This window comes from Cercospora kikuchii (genome assembly GCF_019650295.1).
Source record: "Cercospora kikuchii DNA, contig_00004, whole genome shotgun sequence".
Taxonomy (NCBI): domain Eukaryota; kingdom Fungi; phylum Ascomycota; class Dothideomycetes; order Mycosphaerellales; family Mycosphaerellaceae; genus Cercospora; species Cercospora kikuchii.
Window position 1 is genome coordinate 2,406,450 of NW_025408585.1, and position 15,866 is coordinate 2,422,315.

Sequence of the window (15,866 nt, forward strand, 5' to 3'; positions counted from 1 at the left end):
CTCGAAGCGCGAGGGAAGTACACCAGAGTAGAAGCATCCTCCAAATAAATCTGGCTACGCAACACACGCAAGATGGAGGGAGATGTGGAGAAAGAGGGAGAAGGCGTGCAAAAGATATTAATTTTCCAAGCATCGTAAGAACCTATCTCAGTCCTGTGCACGAAAGTCTTCCCTTTCGCCTCCAATATACTCATCATATCAAATTTCATTACACGACGACCTCTCACTAAGTTCGCCTCAACCTCCGGATGCGAGTACCTTAGAAGATTGGAGACTTCTGGTAACCCGGGAATCGCTCAAGCTGAGCCTCATCGATAGCTCTCAATTGTGGGCAGCCGAGCTGCGTCACAATAGATCCAACAGCATCCTGCACACCATTGAGAATGTCGTCGAGGATCAAATCAGCCTTGGCCTGCGCGACGGTCTGGAATGCGAAGCAGCCAAGGTTGTTGCCCTTGAGAAGGTCGTCGCTGTTGAAGACACCACCAGTGAGGTCTTCGACGTTGACGCCGGCGAAGTTGTTGGTCTTGCCGTCGAGGTTACCGCCAATGTTGAGGAATTTGGGGCTGTGGGATAGAATGTGAGTATGTGTGGGACGTTTGTGTGATGTTGATGGGGGAGTACTGACTGTAGACGAGCAGCGTTCAAGACGTCGCCAAGGAAGTATGGGATCGAGTATGGAGCAGTCAGAGATCGTCGGTACCAGTTGTCGGGAATGCCTACACAGGAATATGTTAGTAAGTATTTCATGGCGGTCAGGTTCAAGTCTGGAACATACGCTCATGTCCCTGGCGAGCTACATAGTTGCCGTTCTCGCCCTCAATTCCAAACCAGCTTTGAATAGTGCTGTAGCTGAGCGTTCCGATGGGATCTTCTTCGGAGTGGTTGGCCATGAAGCGGTAGACTATTGATGGTCAGCAGCTAGACTCGTGTATCATGGATCGAATCTGTTCGTACTGAACGTGAACGCTGCAGGTTGCACGAGAAGTCCGGGGAATGGTCCGTTGAAGAAGTATTTGTTGTTGGCGACCTGGCGATCGAAGCGTTGCGAGCGATATGCAGTCAGACCATTCAAGGTCACCTCTCCACCAGGGTTGGCATCGATCATGTCCTGGAACTGATCTGCGTTACAGATGTAGTTGTTGCCAATCTCGTATAAGTCACCTCTTGTAGGAGAGATGTCGTTCTCATACTTGTTGTGACTGTTCGACCACAGTCAGCTTCATGTTCATGGTTGCGTGGGAAGAGCCAAGGGTAACGAACCTGCCAGTCAAGCCGGTGCCACGCTGCGCAAGGGGTGAGCCAACGCCCGGTGGTGGTGTTCCTCCCATAGACCAGGCCATTAGGTCACCCGAGTCGATCAATGCACCCAGCACGGCCAGGAAAGCAGAGAGATCTGTGCCCATACCAACCACGTTCATGGTCGCGTCGATGTATTGGGCGACGGTGGCATATCCAGAGCGAGGCAAGAAGCCACTTCATCGTGTCAGCACAAGATCACGCCACGATGACAATACGGAGCCACTCACTGGTTGGCGAAAGCATTCAGGCCAGGACAAACACCTCGTTGATCGCCAGGTCCTGGCGCTTGCTAAGACTGGTCAACATTGTCTCTCATGCGTGCTCAGCGGAGCATCATACCCATTCATGGCCTGAGCCCTCTGATACATCGATCAATTGCTTCTCCGCATCGAAGGTTGGGATGGCCTCGAAGATTGCAGTCGCAGCATCCGCGCTCTTTTGACGTTTGGCGAGCACCTCGTTGGCGCGGGCAACGACGTTTGGGTCATTTCTGGCTTGTTCAAGGAGATGTGCTGGAAAGGCAGCAGCCAAAGGGATAGCGCTAAGGAGTGCAGAAGAGGTAGAGAACTTCATGGCGAACTAACAAGCCTGGAGGCGTAAAGAGGCGTAGGGAAAGATAATGTGGCTTGGACCAGAGAACGCTGGAGCGCATTCTCACAAAGGCGGCGCAACACTCCTAATATCACATACCATCGCCTTCGCATTCGCTACACGTTGAGAGCATTCTCTCAGCTCATCTCAAGTTCCGAGGCACTTCGCCAACTTCGCAACGTGAGAAGAGATCGTCGGTCAGATTGTGACGACTCGCCGACATCATGGACGGCCCCGTGGTGAAGAAGTCGAGGAGAAAGTGGCCTCCAAACTCCTGTGCGCACCGCCCTACGTGAAGAGCTAGTCCTTAGCCCTTGGGGTTGAATTGCGTAGAGGGCGATCATGGTAAGATCGATCGATCTCACGTTTTCGCATGGCATACTGTCCATTCAGAGGCCGAACATTAGTCCGGAGACACACAGTGACACGAATTGAGGCTCTGATCGCTCGGTCGCCTAAATGCCTGAGCGCCATGCGACAAGGCCGGATAAGGCAAGATCCACATGCTTATGATGTTCTTGGGATTTGATCGACGAGGAAGCCACCTAAATAAAGTTCAGCCTCCATGTCACTCACACGTATTTTCTGTCTCCTCGAATGAAACGCGGAGAGAGCACCGAGGCCACTTCAAGATGCAGTGCAATGTTCTGCAGGGAGTCAGCAGTGAATGACTGAATAGGGAGTACAGCCCTTCTTGTACCATGCTGGTGAACGAGACAGTCCACTCACACAAGCTGCATTTGCTGACTGCTGTGACGATCAATACCATGTCCAGCGACAACAGAGCTCGCAATGTGACTGCTCTTGCTGCGGATGCCACCGGCACAAGACTGAGCGCAACCATTGCCATTATAGGTTTGGGTGCGACCCTCAAGCATTCGCAGCGGCTTCGTCCATCAGCGTGGCCTGCGCTATGCCACGTACATGTCCTGAAGCGACACCATCGTCGCAGAACTCGACCTCTGATGTTGCCACACCTCTCTGCCACGGCCTGCGGCTGAGACTTTGGCGCCATTTGCGTGCTAGAGTATTTCTTCTCGTCCTTCTGACTGAGTGTACACCGCACTGAACAGGCCAACAGTCGTAGCACACTGCCATATGTTGCTTGCTGTAGTTCCTGCTGCTCTGGAACCGCGCGGACCTTAAAGAATGGCAGTCCTACTCGCCTACTGGCGGGCGCGAGTGTCTCAAGACTGTTGGTTGGCAGTTCTAGCGTAGAACATTCGAGGTCCTCGGGAGGACGTCGTCAGCTGACTTCCGTTAGAGTGCGGTTGCTACTATGGCAATGAGGCGAGAGTTGACAGGTATGTTGAAAGCCTCGCTGTTGTGCCAGGAAAGGCCGTCATGCGAGGCCGGGTAATATTTTGTTAATTGCACATAGTGCATCAGGTCGACGAGAACATGGTCTCCTGACTATGGAGATGTATGCCAGAGCGTATCTGTGTTGTCGTGGAGTTGTGGACGGGAGCATGAACCGTCGCAAACTTGCTCTGCGGGTGGCGACTTTTCCCGCCGGCCATTGGCCAAGCTTTGCATTGGCCTGTGCTTGAACTTCGGCAGAATCTGCAGGTACAACGCGCCTGCCAACCCGATCAATATCACAAGTCTATGTTCCACCTCATTGACCTCAAAAACAGCCTGACGAGCCCCAGAAGTCACTTCCTGCTGGCAGGACACTTGCCATACCACCGCTCCGATGTCAATGCCGGTTCCTGGTCAGACCCATTAATGTCCCCCGATCAGATAGGCCGGGGCAATAGATTAAAGGAGTTGCCCGGCCCGGGGATCCACCATCTGATAACTCGCACGACGACATGGAGCCTTCCATCGTACAAATACGAGTCAGCTGGCGCAGGCAGTGAGATTCCAGCAACAAAAGCAGGTCCAATTTGAGGATTTTCACGTCAGAACTACCCTTTGCGCTTCCAATATGGTCCTACCAGTTCCAAACCCTACCAAATCGTACTGGGTACGCCACAAATGGAGTTCAGATGCACCAGCACGTATTGATGAAAGCTAGATTGAAGCCGCAGAATCACCACTGCGACACCATCGTTCCACCTCTGAATTACCATCAGAGGCTGATGTTGTAATTGTCGGGAGTGGATATTCGGGCGCTTCGACTGCGTACTGGCTTCATAAAGTATGCCATGCGCCAGGTCACATTGCATCCATTCATGCTGAACGACACACCAGTCTACCGAAAATGCAACCAACAAGCCACGCATGGTCATGCTCGAAGCACGAGATATCTGCAGTTGCGCGACTGGCCGCAATGGTGGTCAGTTAAGACCACATGCTTACTCTCGCTACTTGCCATGGAAGGAGATTTTCGGAGCACAAGGTGCTATGGAGCTTATCCGGCACGAAATGTCGCATTTACCTGCTTTCAAGGCTTTGGCAGAAGTTGAAGGCATCGCTGAAGAAGTCTGTCTGAAGTTTGGCGAGACTTTCGATGCTGCCATGACTGAAGAAGCCTGGACCCGGCTCAAGGGCAATTATGAAGCCATGAAGGCAGACCACGGCGCAGACAACGAGATTATCAAGGTTTGCAAGCTTCTGGAAGACGCCACCGAAGCAGAAGACTTTACTCAAATGAAGGGCACACTTTCCGCAGTCGTTCATCCAGCCGGACAAATGTGAGTGAAGGCACCTTATGAAACTTAGCATGAGCTGACGTTGTGCTAGCTGGCCATATAAATTCGTCCATGCCTTGCTGCGCATTGTTCTGGAAGCAGGCAATTTTAACCTTCAAGCACACACACCTGCACAGTCCGTTTCAGACCGCGATGCAGATGGCTGGATCACAGTCACGACCGACAGAGGCACCATCCGCACCAGATCTGTAGTGCACTCTACAAATCGATGGGCTTCTCATCTTCTCCCAGAGTTCAGCAATCTCATTACAGGCGAGAAATGCGCCATGGGTTCCATCAAAGCTCCAGAGGGCTTTGTCAAACACACTGGCTCTCAGCACTGGGACAGTGCCATCAACGTAAGTTCTTGCGGCTCAGTGTCTGGCACTATGCAGATTCTGACATGGGAGACAGAATTATTTTCTCCAATTGCCTCCTCCATACAACACTATCATTTTTGGTGGCGGAAGACAATTCCTCATCCACAAGCCTGAAGAGTGCTTCTTGAACGACGAAGAAGATAAACAAGTCGACGGTTTCGACGATTTTGTCAAGACGTGGCCTGCATCAGACGTAAAGGATTGGTCCGGGCCAAACCCTGCAGAGCTCGGCAAGGATGCTGGTGAGGGCGGCGTGTGGACCGGCAGTAAGACAATATACTTCAGAGTTATCATGATTCGAAACGTACTGACTTGTGATAGTCGAGTCGGGAAGCGCTGATTCATTCCCCTTTGTGGGTCCAGTGCCAGGTCGCCAAGGACAATTCATGGCTGCTGGGTTTGTTGGCCACGGTAAGTGAAGCGACAAGGCATCTGCACCATTCAAGCATCCTAACAAATAGCCAGGCATGCCTCGAATCCTTGGCTCGACCGCGCACATCACACCACTTCTTCTGGATTATCTTGGAACGGAACACAAGATGCCATCTATGGCAGATGTCTTCCCTCCTCTACCAACGCCCTTCCATGCTACACCAGAGCGTGTTGAGCGTCTTGTACGAACGGCAGATCTGGAAGCAAAATTGAAAGCCTACAGAGAGAGATGTGCAGAGAGCGCTGCCAAGCCTTTCTGTCATACCGAGAGGACGAAAATGGCCACATACAGCGAGAATGCATTGGAGCGACGAGACTCTCCTATCGGTAGTGCCTGATTGTACAATCGCATGGGGATAATAACAGCACTCAAAATCCAGCATTCATAACCATCGAAACGTGAGAAACGAATGCATTCAGAAGCTAATCTTCACAGCCTCTTCAAGACACATCAATCATCCCTCTTCCCAGCAGACTCTTCAACAACCTTAATCGGCTGAACCTCCGCCTCCTCATAATCCTTACTAACACTCACCAGCCTGATAAGCATAATCATACAAGGAATCGTCAAAGCCAGCACACCACAATTCGCATAAAATGGTCTTCTCGGATCTGTCTTACTCGCAGAATTAATCCCATAACTCACAGCCTGACCAGCAGTTTCAAATGCACGGAAAAGTCCTCCGACGCGAGAAGAGCTTTCGACGTTGGGGGAGAGGCAGCCTAGCATCCAGTAGAGCGATAATTGGGTCCAGTAGCCGGTGATGAAAATTATGAGGTAGGGGAGGTAGGCTTCGGCCCAGCGGGAGGTGTGTCTGCAAAGTCAGGTTAGTCACTATTAGGTGAAGGAGCAACCTCAGTTTGGGGTTTGGGTTTTTTGGAGACTGACTTCTGGTAATCTAGGCCGACGTCACTTGCAGTGCCGAATTTACTGTATTCGATTCCGATCCAGATGAAACATCCGATTTGGGGAATTACCCAGCACAAGAAAGCGATCCAGGCACGGCGGCCACGGGTCCAGTGCTTCATGTCGAGAAGTCTGCCGTAGGCAATGACAAGAGGGATGACAATCGATGCTGGTCCACGTCAGAAAAGCTGAGGATTGGAGAGCCCGAGTCAAGACTTACGAACAATGAGCGATGACAACGCTCGAGCTCGGACAGAGAAGTGAAGTGAAAGGTATGTGCCCATGGTCCTGTGAACAGAAATTGTCAATGGCAATTCATTACAATTAGTAGCTCAGGACAAGAACGACTTACCCGCCATAAAAGAAGCTGTAGAAGCTTGGTATGGCAACGAACCAGATCTATACAGCACGTCAGCTCCAACAAGAAGATCAGTCGTTGCAAATCGGATATCACGAACGTGTTTCTGTGCAAGCATTTTGACCAGCGCAGCAAATTCCTGCTTCCACGAAGCGTGTTCGTCATTAGTTGGAACTCGAGTTCCATCTCTTCTGCGGACTTTGCTGGTCGTGCTGAGCAGAAGCGCCCAGATGATACCCGTGCATTCGAAGCCGACGAATAGAAGGTACGTGAACCAGGCCTACAACGCGAGCAGAACGACGAGTCAGCACTGATGATGAAACACAGATCTCTTTTTGTCGCGAATAGGGAATGTCGACACTTACAATGCCACCTGCCGAACTCTCCTCACTGTTCGTCGAAAAGTTGATCGCGCCACCAATAACACTTCCGGAGTTTCTCATAGCACTCCATATCCCCAGGTAAAATCCTCGATCGTCTTGCGGCGGATAAGACAACATGGCCGTCGTCTCAGCGACGTACCTAAATACAAGATATCAGCACATATTCCGAACGGCAAAGCAACAACCACCAAAAAGATCCCTCCAAGAACAACAACACAAGATACGAGGACAGTACAGGAAGGAAGACTTACAAAAACCCACTCGTAATGCCCCCAATAACCTGGCTCGCAAGCAAGTACGCCTGATCTCCATACTTCGCCGAAGTATAATACGCCGAACCCGTCAGCGGAAAAACAATCGCAGCAATGATACAAGAATTCCGAATCCCGAGTTTATTGATCAAAGGTCCACCAAAGAGCGTCGTGAGACACCCCATGGCGTAATTCAAAGCATTGGCCAAGTTGGCAAGATATGGTGACTTGAGACCTCCGCCGCCAAGATTCGTGATGGCGTCGCCCATGGCCTATGAGAAATCATGTGATTAGCTGGGAACAAGGCTAGTATGGCGAACAGGATCTTTAGGATAGTGATGGCTACGAAGGAAATTTTCCTGCTTTTCCGGATTTGGATGTGCATGCTTACCGGTCCAACAAATGACAACGCTCCAAACAGAATCATCTGAAATAGCACACTTCGATAGAAAGTGCTCATCTTGGTGGAGCGCAAGTATGCGAGATCGATCGTCGTTATTGGGGTTTGCGTGCCGACTGCCACATCTTGTTCCAAATCGCCGGGGTCGTGGGCAACCTTGATGTCCACTGCAGTGTTGATCTTTTTGTTTTCGTTGTTATCATCTGATGAAGTCGTGGGGGACGACATCGCGATTTAGAAGGGGAATATCTTCCAATTGTCGGTCAGAGAGTAAGCCACGTCACAGCAAATTTCCAGAAGCCGTCTCGATGAAAGAAAAGGGCAAAGTTCGAGAACTTATATCTCACGCGACCCGAGATACAGGCAACGCAAGCGAAACACAGTGATACCAGGCCTATGGGCAACTCGATAGGCCACGCGGAGACATGTGGGAAGCGACTCGAACGGAAGTGCCAGGATCTAGCCTGTAATTACTCCACGAGTGCGGTAGATAGTAGACTTCTCCTCACAGCATAGTAGGTCGCGTGGGCTAGCTCGGCTGTTGAAGAATACCACCCCATCCTCTAATCAAGCGTTGATAAGACTGCCTATCAAAAGCTTTGCGAATGCACCGGTCCGGTGGCCTGTATTACCTTCACTCTGATTGAACAGTAAGAAAATCACAACCCCAAAGGGCAAGGTGCGGGTGCCTGCAGCAGTCTGCCGACGTGGGCCCGGAGTGGGAGGACAGGCGTGGAGTTATCTTCGACTTCGACCACCGGCCCAGAGGCATACGAGTCATGCTGAAGGGATAAAATATTGCAGCCGTCGCTGATATGAGCATAGATTGATTGAGTGCAGCTCATTCGACCTTTCCTTGACCAGCCATCTCAACCAGTTCTTCTTTATCTTCTTTGACGCCACCGAGGAAGTCTATGCTCTCCTCATCTTCCTCTGCATAAGGCGGCAATCCGGCATAGTGGTTGATCCAATTGAGAACCACTTTATGCCAGACAAGGCTGTTCTCGGGTTTGAGTACCCAGTGATTCTGCTAAAAGTTAGCAAGAGTACCTTCAGATCGTTTTCTACGTTACGTACCTCATCTGGGAAGGTCAGCAACTTCGACTCGACACCTCTAGCCTGCAACACATTGAAAGCAGCAAGACCCTCAGCGACTGGCAATCGGTAGTCCTTTGACGAATGAATGATCAGCTGTGGAGTAGCCCAGTTTGCAAAGTGCTCGCTAGGATCCCACTTTCTCCAGTCAGACAGAGTCGCTTTGCTGAAATTGTCGTGCCCCTGAGCTGCTGCTGGGGTGTTGAAAGGATTGCCCAGATCGAAGAGTGGAAAGTAGAGCTCCTCCGTGGAGAGCATAGCTCCTGCAAAAGAAGTGATGCCATCATGGCAGACAAGCGCCTTGAACTTGCGCCCGAGGTCATGGCCTTGTACCCAATTCATCATGTATCCTCCATAACTCGCGCCTAAAGCCACAGCGCGACTGTGATCGGCCTCAGGCATGTTCTTACTTGCCCACTCAAACACGTTCACGATGTCCTCGTATGGATCGCCGCCCCAGTTGCGATGAATGGCATCTGTAAAAGCCTGGCCATAGCCAGTGCTGCCTGTTGGGTTGGGGGTGATCACAATGTAGCCCTGCTCTGCAAAGATCATCGGGTTCCATCGTGTTGACCAGCTATCGCCCCAAGCATTCTGAGGTCCTCCATGGATGATGTAAGCCACAGGGTACTTCTTGCTGCTATCGAAATTGCTTGGTCGAATCACAATGCTGTGAACTTCGCGATTGATCTTGGGGTTGCTCGCTGGTGTCCATATCGACGAGACTTGAGAAGGCTTAAGCCCGCCAAGTTTTGACCCTCCTGCAGAGTTCGAGTGCGTCCAGCTCACGTAAGTGTGCGAATCGTTCGGCGGCGACTGGGGCGCAATGATAAAGAAGAAAGAATTGTCGGTGAACGAGGTGGCAGAAGCGAAAATGCGGCCGTCTGGTAAGGGTCGAGCGTCGCTGACTGAGCCATTTTTGGTCAATGCCTCTGGCTCCTGTGATCTCAAGTCGCTAGGTAGGCGGTACAGTTTGACAGTGCCGATGTCCTCAGCCGTGAACAGGAGATGTTTTCCATCGACAGTCCATGCCAGCGACGCAGGACTTCTGTCCCAGCCGCCTTCTGCAGATGTAGAGAAGGCACGCTCGAGGCTATTCACTGGATTTTTGACCTCTCGCAACACGAAAATGTGATTCTTGTCCGCTTCGTACCCATTCGTCTTCATTGACAAGAATGCAGCCTGTGTCCCGTCGGGACTGAAGACAGGAGATCCTGAGGCGCCATCGAATCCAGGTACAACAACCTGTTGCAAGGTGGGAGCATGCTGCCCTTCCCAATCGTGAACGTGTAAGATGTACACATTCTCCTTCGTGGTCAGCGCTGGGTTCGATTTCGGATCTTTCGAGACAAAGATGAGGGCATTTTTGCTGAGGTCAAAGTTGTCGGTTCCTCCAAAGGGTCGAATTGGACATTCCAGGCCAGTCTCATGTAAAGCATTCGTGTATTTCGATAAGCTGAATTTGCCATGACCCCTTCTCGACAGCTTCGCATACCAGAGGCAATTCGTCTGATTCGTGGTCCAGGTGTCCCAATGTCGCACGAAAAGGCCGTTATATATCCTCGCTGTAGACTGCGGTTTCTTCTCCGTTTCAGGATTATAGATAGTTCCAACGCGATTGTAAGCCTGAGCAGAGAAGACCACAGCAAAATTATTGTCGTCCAGTTTCTTCACCTTGAGGTTGCTCGCAGGTCCTTCGATTGTGCCTGGCAGAACAATAAGCAAAACGAGAAACTCCACCTCTCTTGGACCGATCTCGACTCACCAGCAACATAATACGCCTTTCCCGCCTCCTCATTCTTGATAACCTACAATCAAAATGATCAGCCTCAACTCCACCTCCACTCGAAAAACACAAAACCACCGCAAATGGCTCAAAGAAAACAACAACATACCTTCCCAACACTAGCAACAAAAACCTTCGTGCTCCCATCCTTCTCACTCTGCAAACAAACAAACTCATCCTCATTCAACCAATTCACATCCGAAATCTCATCCTCTTGGGCCAAAACATGACTCTCTCCCGTGGAAACCTCCAAAACTCGTAATTCATTACTTTTCGAATGCGATTCGAAATTGTAAGTTGAGATGGTGTAGAGGACAAGAGAGCCTGAAGGGTTTGGTACGCCGGCGCTGCGGCGCGGAGCCGAGAGCAGGACTTTGGGGGTGAAGTGCATGGCGCGGAGGACCATTTGGGATGATTGTGGAGATGAAGGAGAGGAGGTATGGTTTGATATGCGGTGGGCCCAAGATGTGAGAGAACTTGGTGATGATGATGCTCTGATCAGTGATCTTGTGGTGTGATGGAATAGGCGAGTCGTGGCTGCTGAGCCACGCGTACTCTGAGGCCGGCGAGATGATTGAGCTTTGAAGCTGTATGAAATTCCGGGACACGGATGGCAGGACTTGTGTGTAAGTGTTCCACGGACAAAAGGCGTCAGCATTGATGAGGAGGAGTCTTGTACACTGCGGCGTCCGTCGTGTCGCGGGGAGCTTGATCCCGGTCTCACGCTACGATGACACTAGTGCAGGTACAGTAAATGCCCAGGCTAGGAAGGTGCCAAATGTGTTGAATGCAAAGGAAGAAGGTGCAAAGTGACAAAAGGTGGTAAAGAGTAGCTAATAATCTACACAGAAATTCATGACTGTCGTGATATTGTCACACTGGATCTCTCTATTCAATGTCCAACGCGGCGTCTCCGTCGTCTGGCAGCGCGGAAATAACTCCTTCGACCATAGCGATGAGCTCGTCGACGTCTGGTCGATCGGCTGGCTCGACAGCGAGACATCGCCGTACCACGTCCTTGACGGGGTCAGAAATGACATCTGCTCGCTTCTTCTTCGCATCTTCGACGTCCGATACTCGTTGCTTGCCACGCTTGGCTTCGGCCACGCCTTCGTCTGGAAATCTCCAATCGCCGCCGAGGACACACAGTGATAGCGAGCCACCTGTCTCTTCGCTTCGGGCCTCGAAGGGTGACTTGCCAACCAGGCAGGCATAGAGTGTGCAGCCCATACTCCAGATGTCCACCTTCGTATCAATCACCGTATCAGTCTTGACATCGAACAGCTCCGGCGCTCGATATGGCATCGTGCTATGCTCCGCAGCCTGATCCTGAACCTGCAAAGCCATCGCTCTGCTCGTAATAGGTGTCGGCGAAGGCGCAAGCGATCCCAGATCCATGAGAATTGGCTGTGTCCCCGTGTCCGCAATCATAATATTACCCGGCTTAATATCTCGATGCGCATAGCTTCGAATCTCCCCCTCAGCAACTCCCTCCTGCGCCGCCATAACCTCTCCCTCCATCAGCGGCTCCTGCTGTCCATACTCCTCATCCTCATCATCCTCACCTCTTTGACTCCTCCTCCGACTCTGGTTCGCCCTCTGAACCTCCTCCGCCGCCTCACGATCCGCCAGCGCACCTTCCTGCCTCACAGCTTTCGCCTTTCTCCGACTCGCTTTCCCACCAGGCGCTCCTCCGACCCGATATTGATGCATAGCTTTGAGCGCCCTACAAACCCCCAAAAACAGTATCATCAACCTCCGCTCCGGAAACTTCGCGCGATTGACCAGATTCGCATTGATCGCATCCTGTAAGTTCCCTCTCCTATAATACGGTAACAGAATATACACCGTCTTGCTCCCCGCATCACCACCGCGATCTGTTTCCACCGCATGATCAATCGCATGGATGATATTCGGATGCGGCGTGAACAAGCTATACGCTTCGACTTCTTTCAACGCCAGCGAGACGGATTCTTCTCCAAAAGGACATCGAATCTTTTTCAGTGCGTAGAGGGTTGGGTCGCCGGGTGATTGTACGAGGTAGACGTAGCTGAAACCGCCTTCGCCGAGGAGTCGCAGGATCTTGAATGATCGGCCATTGATTTTGAGCGAGGGCGTGGATGGGAAACAGGAGAAGCAGTTGCCGAGTTGCCAGAGGCCGTCGAGGACGTAATGCGACAGCTGTTCGACCAGAGAGGGAGACATGGAGGGCGAGTTGGGAGGTCGAGTGCTGTTGTGGATCGGAGGTGTTGACAACGCGCTTCCCCAGTTCTTGAAGCGTGGCCAAGCACGGCGCGTTGCGTGGCGCGCTGGTAGCTTGTTTGCGTCCCGTCGTCAGCGAGCAAGCATCCATCTGCGCTCACAAAACACTTCACATGTGGTACGATGACAAGCAGGTAGACCGCGTTGGCAGATCAATGAAACGACTGCTCTATTCAGACCTCACCAGTGATGCGGTGTCTAAGCCATGCCTCGTCCGAATCCCACTCATGATACATTACAATGAACCTGTCAAACCCCATTCCCCTTTTGAAAGCACTCCCAAATGCAGATGCTCGTGATGATGATGATGATGATGATGATGAAAAAGCCCGCGAATGGAGTATCCCGAATGATAACACCAATGGTGCCCGACGATCTCCACGCCTCCCCAACCCCCAAAATCTAATATAGATGAGTGGTGACCCCAATCCAATCGATGCTGCGCCCTTCCATAAATCCGGATTGCCGATCTCGAGAGATGCATCTGCTTAAGCCTGCTTATGTCCTCCAAAGAATTCTCCGCATCTTTGTACACTTCTCCTCTTCACGCTGTTCCAGATACGTTTTCCTCACAGCGCTCCTTTGCGGTGACAGCGCAACACCGATCGAACAAGCGTGAGCGCGTTTGCGAAAGCCAAATGCTTGAAAGACCGCCAGTAAATCGCCAAATTTCAGTGGTGACGGAGGAGTATTACAGCTGCCCCAGATGACATTGGTCCTGGGCCTCCAACGCGAACAAGGTCCGGTCACGTCCAAGCTGATCTCCAATGCTGGGGTACTCGATTGCCCTGCACTGATCAGGAAATTGTCCTAGAATAGTCCCCATTTCTTCTTGCCGCCCAACTCCTTGCTCTTCGCTGGTTCCCTGTTCATTGGAATACCTAGGTCACCGCTCGCTGCAGCTCGGATGATGGCCAGCCTTTGCCGTGCAGTTTCATTGCCTTGGTCCGCAGCTCGCACATACCAGACATTAGCTTCGAGAGGATCGCGGCGACATCCGATGCCCATTTCTGTAAAGTATCCGACAGCGTACTCAGCCTTTGGCCAGCCTGTTTAAACAAGTCAGTATGAACGGACGTCGCTCTCTGGGCCGCACATATGCTCACCTGTCTCCGCAGCCATCTTTGCCCACATGTAGGCCTCGGCTTCGTCTCGCTCCAACACCGGCTCCGCTCCGACCATGTACCACGCACAAAGTGCCATCATACCTTCGACGTGGCCTCGCGAAGCAGCGCCATTGTAGAAGTGCACACTCAACGCTGCGTCTTTGGGGCAACTGTGCAGTCCATTCTCATAGGCTTGTCCCATCATAAAGTTGGCCTGTACATGGCCCAGCTCTGCGGCTTGTGTGATCAGTTGCACGGCGTATGCCTCATCCTTGAAGATGTCATCGCCGTAGCCTGTGAGGTGCAATAACCCAAGCTCGAAAGGTCCAGCGTTGTACTGGGGATCAGCGCTTTCGGAAGCTCGCTTCAACCACTTGACACCCTCTCGATATACGTTCCTAATCCTGAAGTCAAGGCCCATGTCGCCTTTGATCTGTGCAAGTCCGAGTCGTGTCGCAGCTCCAGGGTGGTTCTTCGACGCGCTGGCTTTGTAAAACTGGACAGCTTTGGGGTAGGACTTTGCACAACCCCAACCAAATTCGTAGCACAAAGCTGCACGATATCCGGCCTCTGCATGTCCGTGTTTCGAAGCTGCAACAAAAAGTGGGAACGCCTTATCATAGTCTGATTTACCCTTGTTGAACAATCCACTGAAGTACCCGTCCCCGAGATAGTACTGGGCGAAGGGATATGCTCGATCTGCGAGTCTTTGTAAGATGTGCTTAGCTTCGTTAATCAATTCCGCGGGATCAAGGTCATCTCCTGGAGCTATTTCATGCGCAGAGTTGACCATAAACACAGCAAACTCGTACTGCACTGCAGCATCGTGCGTCTTCTTCACATTCGCGCGGTACATCTCAAGAGTCTTCTTCGTTTGCAAAAGGCTGGCGGCATTGCCAACCACTGATTGCAGACCAGCATTGTTGAGCTGTCCACTGGGAGCAACTTGCTGATTGTATGGAACATTGGCAAGAAGTTCGACATAACTGTGCGGGCGGGCAAGAGGAGAGCGTCGTTGCGTCGACAGATCACGACCATTTCTTGCAGGCGAGCTCGAGTCGGACTCGTTCGCACTCAATGGCGATAGTGTCCGGCCCCGCAATTCTCCTCCCAGAGTATATGCTGAAGCGGGCCTTGTCAGCCCTGTACGCGGTACCGCAAGACCCGCCGACCCAGAGTACGAATTGGACTGGCGATGTTTGGCTTCGGCTGACGAGCCAGAGCCACTCGAATTCGTCGTTGCTTGGGAAACTCGATTGTTGGGCTTCTTGGCTGTCTCCGGGAATGCGTGGTATTGCAGACCCGGGTTGTCCTCGGTATTCCCGTTCTCTCCCTCCTCGCCTTCTTCCTCGATGCGATTCGGGTCGAAGGAGCCTGACGACTTCCTGCTGTGGCTCGACTCGCCGATCGAACTTTTCTGTGCCGGTCTCATGGGCAAAGAACTGACGCTTCCCCGATAGCCCGAGTCTGGTGTTGCGGTGTCTCGAGAAGCGCGTCGATTTTCCTCGCTCATCTGTATCGCCGCCTGTTCACCTTCAATGTGGGACATATGCCCCGGGCTGATGTTGACTGGGCTGGCAGGTGCATGCTGTATTCGGACTTCTGGTCCTTGCCCATAATCAGGCTGTAGCCTACTCGGGACGGGCTTTCTCCTCACTGATGGCGAGTCTCGCGGAGGGGTGGATTCTATCGTTGCGTTGGAGATTTCTCTGTTGTGCGAGTATTCGCCATAAGTGGGCGTGCCGGGCCTGGCGGCCGTATCGGTGCTCGTTAATCGACCATCCTTTGGCTCCCACTGTACGCTGTTTGGCGACTCAGGTGTGTCGGGCAGTTGCTTGTTATACGATGCTGCAAAAGCATCCTGCGTCTGCGCCATGACCGGCGCTGGTCTCTGAGAGGCTATTATATGGTCGGCTCGTGTGTTGGATGTTTCCATACGCGGTCTCGTATCGTCGCGGATACCAAGCTTCTATACCA

At 52.0% G+C, this 15,866-nt stretch overlaps 6 protein-coding genes across 6 annotated transcripts; 1 reads left to right on the plus strand and 5 right to left on the minus strand.

The window, feature by feature from the left end:
• Nucleotides 1-259: 259 nt before the first annotated feature.
• Nucleotides 260-1,875, minus strand: CKM354_000718100 (uncharacterized protein; the record flags this gene model as incomplete). The annotated part of the gene is made up of 7 exons (XM_044802524.1): nucleotides 260-566; nucleotides 629-719; nucleotides 779-904; nucleotides 958-1,202; nucleotides 1,264-1,476; nucleotides 1,530-1,591; nucleotides 1,642-1,875. 7 exons carry the CDS (start codon nucleotides 1,873-1,875, stop codon nucleotides 260-262), a joined length of 1,278 nt encoding a protein of 425 aa, XP_044658459.1.
• A 1,948-nt stretch (nucleotides 1,876-3,823) lies between these two features.
• On the plus strand, nucleotides 3,824-5,679 carry CKM354_000718200 (uncharacterized protein; the record flags this gene model as incomplete). Its single annotated transcript, XM_044802525.1, has 7 exons — nucleotides 3,824-3,862; nucleotides 3,914-4,036; nucleotides 4,090-4,532; nucleotides 4,582-4,888; nucleotides 4,944-5,175; nucleotides 5,231-5,320; nucleotides 5,375-5,679. The coding sequence occupies 7 exons, from the start codon at nucleotides 3,824-3,826 to the stop codon at nucleotides 5,677-5,679; spliced, it is 1,539 nt and encodes a 512-aa protein (XP_044658460.1).
• Nucleotides 5,680-5,792: 113 nt separating this feature from the next.
• Nucleotides 5,793-7,868, minus strand: CKM354_000718300 (uncharacterized protein; the record flags this gene model as incomplete). The annotated part of the gene is made up of 8 exons (XM_044802526.1): nucleotides 5,793-6,156; nucleotides 6,231-6,417; nucleotides 6,469-6,536; nucleotides 6,601-6,647; nucleotides 6,707-6,886; nucleotides 6,972-7,128; nucleotides 7,241-7,512; nucleotides 7,632-7,868. 8 exons carry the CDS (start codon nucleotides 7,866-7,868, stop codon nucleotides 5,793-5,795), a joined length of 1,512 nt encoding a protein of 503 aa, XP_044658461.1.
• A 613-nt stretch (nucleotides 7,869-8,481) lies between these two features.
• On the minus strand, nucleotides 8,482-10,927 carry CKM354_000718400 (uncharacterized protein; the record flags this gene model as incomplete). Its single annotated transcript, XM_044802527.1, has 4 exons — nucleotides 8,482-8,667; nucleotides 8,718-10,441; nucleotides 10,501-10,543; nucleotides 10,631-10,927. 4 exons carry the CDS (start codon nucleotides 10,925-10,927, stop codon nucleotides 8,482-8,484), a joined length of 2,250 nt encoding a protein of 749 aa, XP_044658462.1.
• A 482-nt stretch (nucleotides 10,928-11,409) lies between these two features.
• On the minus strand, nucleotides 11,410-12,726 carry CKM354_000718500 (uncharacterized protein; the record flags this gene model as incomplete). The annotated part of the gene is made up of 1 exon (XM_044802528.1): nucleotides 11,410-12,726. The coding sequence occupies one exon, from the start codon at nucleotides 12,724-12,726 to the stop codon at nucleotides 11,410-11,412; it is 1,317 nt and encodes a 438-aa protein (XP_044658463.1).
• An 867-nt stretch (nucleotides 12,727-13,593) lies between these two features.
• CKM354_000718600 (uncharacterized protein) lies at nucleotides 13,594-15,765 on the minus strand (the record flags this gene model as incomplete). The annotated part of the gene is made up of 2 exons (XM_044802529.1): nucleotides 13,594-13,832; nucleotides 13,890-15,765. The coding sequence occupies 2 exons, from the start codon at nucleotides 15,763-15,765 to the stop codon at nucleotides 13,594-13,596; spliced, it is 2,115 nt and encodes a 704-aa protein (XP_044658464.1).
• Between the last annotated feature and the right edge of the window lie 101 nt (nucleotides 15,766-15,866).